Raw genomic sequence first — 2066 nt, forward strand, 5'->3', positions numbered from 1 at the left:
TCAGCTCTGCTCGTCTGACCACTTGGACTAAAGGTTTCAAGTGCACCGGCGTGGAGGGTGAAGATGTTGTACAGCTGCTCAAAGAGGCCATCGACAGGCGAGATGTATGACACTAAATAGAACCATAGGGACACACATGCTTTAATTAACCACTTACACTTACACAGGACATCGAAGTGGAAGTCATGGCCATTGTCAATGACACCACCGGCACAATGGTCTCCTGTGCGCTGCAAAACAAGGAGTGCCGAGTTGGACTGATCATTGGCACGGGCACTAATGCCTGCTACATGGAGACACTGGAGAACGTTGAACTGTACAATAACGACGACTTCACCGACGTGAGCCAGGTCATCGTCAACACTGAGCTGGGTGCATTCGGCGAAAACCGAGTGCTCAACTTTGCGCGCACTGACTGGGATAAAGCAGTGGATGAAAATTCTACTGAACCTGGAAAACAGATGTAAGTCATTTTGGTCAATTGTGGTAACCAACCTTCTAATGACAATCACAAATCATTCTTAATCTTCAGCTTTGAGAAGATGGTCTCCGGAATGTACCTCGGTGAGATAGTGCGACACATTCTTGTCGAACTGTCAGAGAAAGGAGTCCTCTTTGATGGGATCAGCTCTGAGGAGCTGAGAACGACCAAATCATTTAAAACTGCGTACATTTCTGCCATTGAGAGTGACGAAAAGGATGACTACCTGTACACACGACAGGTCCTGGCAGAGATGAATCTGCGACACGCCACTGACACTGACTTTGATATTGTCAAATTGGTAAGTGCCAGTCGGTGATTATAAGCGATGCTAATGATAATGTACCACAAACAATAGATCTGCAGTCGAATCTCAACTCGAGCAGCCCACCTGGTGGCGGCGGCCGTCTCGACGATTCTCAACAAAATGCAACGCCCGTACACTACCGTGGCCGTCGATGGCTCTGTCTACAAACATCACCCTCACTTTCACCACCTGCTGGAGAAGAAGACGCATGAACTGGTAAAACCTGCCTTCAAGTTTGACATTAAACTGTCCGAGGACGGCAGTGGGCGCGGCGCAGCGCTGGTGGCCGCCGTCGCCACAAAGCAGGAGATACAGAGGAAGATCAGCACTGGCCACGGCATGAATGTTCAGCCGGTGAATCGAAAGAACTCCAGAATGGAGTTGCGGCAGTTTCTCAAGACGTACGAAGATACCTTCTAGTGCTTGCCTGCAGCACCAATTCTTTTGACCTTCAAAATATGCCAAAATAGCCACTAACACGTGATCAGTATCACCCTCGGTATCAGTGCGCATCTCGGTCAGTTATCGGCCACATGGTGTAACTTAACTTTTTTCCTGTGTAATTTAGATGAGCCGTTTGATAGCGCCTGATGCTGCTGCAGTACCGTGGTGAACTGTTCTGCAGTGACTACTTATCTCACTCAATAAAATGAACTCTCTTCTGTACACTATTCTCTGCATTATCAGTGGTTCTAAAAAAGTATCTTTTTGCTTATCTAGTGACATAATGTTAACATGTCGCAGTGACAAAGAAAACAGCCAAGTGTTATTTATTTTACCTTTGCGGATTACGGTAATTAGTAGTGCTAGCAAATGTAAATAGAGACACTGTAGTTTTATTTGGTTTAGTGCTTCATGTTGATGCTTTAAAATCGCTGCAGAGATCATAAAGTGGCGGCTCTGTGTGGTGCTTGGGCCAGATGCCAGAGACGGTCAAAGGGACAATAAAGTCATGGTGAACTGGTAATAAGCTGAACTGGTCAGTATCAGCTGTGAGCAGTTTTGTGACATCAGCTAAAGAATGCAGCTACTGAATGAACAATGCAGTTTGGTGTGCAATGGTCGCAGTAATTTGCGGTATGATTCCACTGCGACAAACTGTGCTTCAGTCCTCGTCATGACGTATACAGGTACTGCTTGGTACGCTTGAACCGATCTAGTGAGCAGCTTATCTCACCTACCTTAGATTGCCAATCTGATCTGACCAAATAATATAAAGCAACTACTCGGCCATGCAGCTGTCATACTGCTCAGTCAACAGGTGTTCACCATCATTAG

At 46.3% G+C, this 2066-nt stretch overlaps 1 protein-coding gene across 1 annotated transcript; it reads left to right on the forward strand.

Moving 5' to 3' along the window:
* Positions 1 to 17: 17 nt before the first annotated feature.
* LOC108355806 (hexokinase type 2-like) lies at positions 18 to 1208 on the forward strand (the record flags this gene model as incomplete). Its single annotated transcript, XM_017606938.1, has 4 exons — positions 18 to 104; positions 168 to 463; positions 533 to 782; positions 840 to 1208. Coding segments are annotated over 4 exons (1002 nt in total), but the record flags the coding sequence as incomplete, so codon positions are not given.
* Positions 1209 to 2066: the final 858 nt, after the last annotated feature.

The sequence above is a fragment of the Rhagoletis zephyria genome, unplaced genomic scaffold (assembly GCF_001687245.7).
Source record: "Rhagoletis zephyria isolate East Lansing unplaced genomic scaffold, Rhagoletis_zephyria_1.1 Rzeph_scaffold_50307, whole genome shotgun sequence".
Taxonomy (NCBI): Eukaryota; Metazoa; Arthropoda; class Insecta; order Diptera; family Tephritidae; genus Rhagoletis; species Rhagoletis zephyria.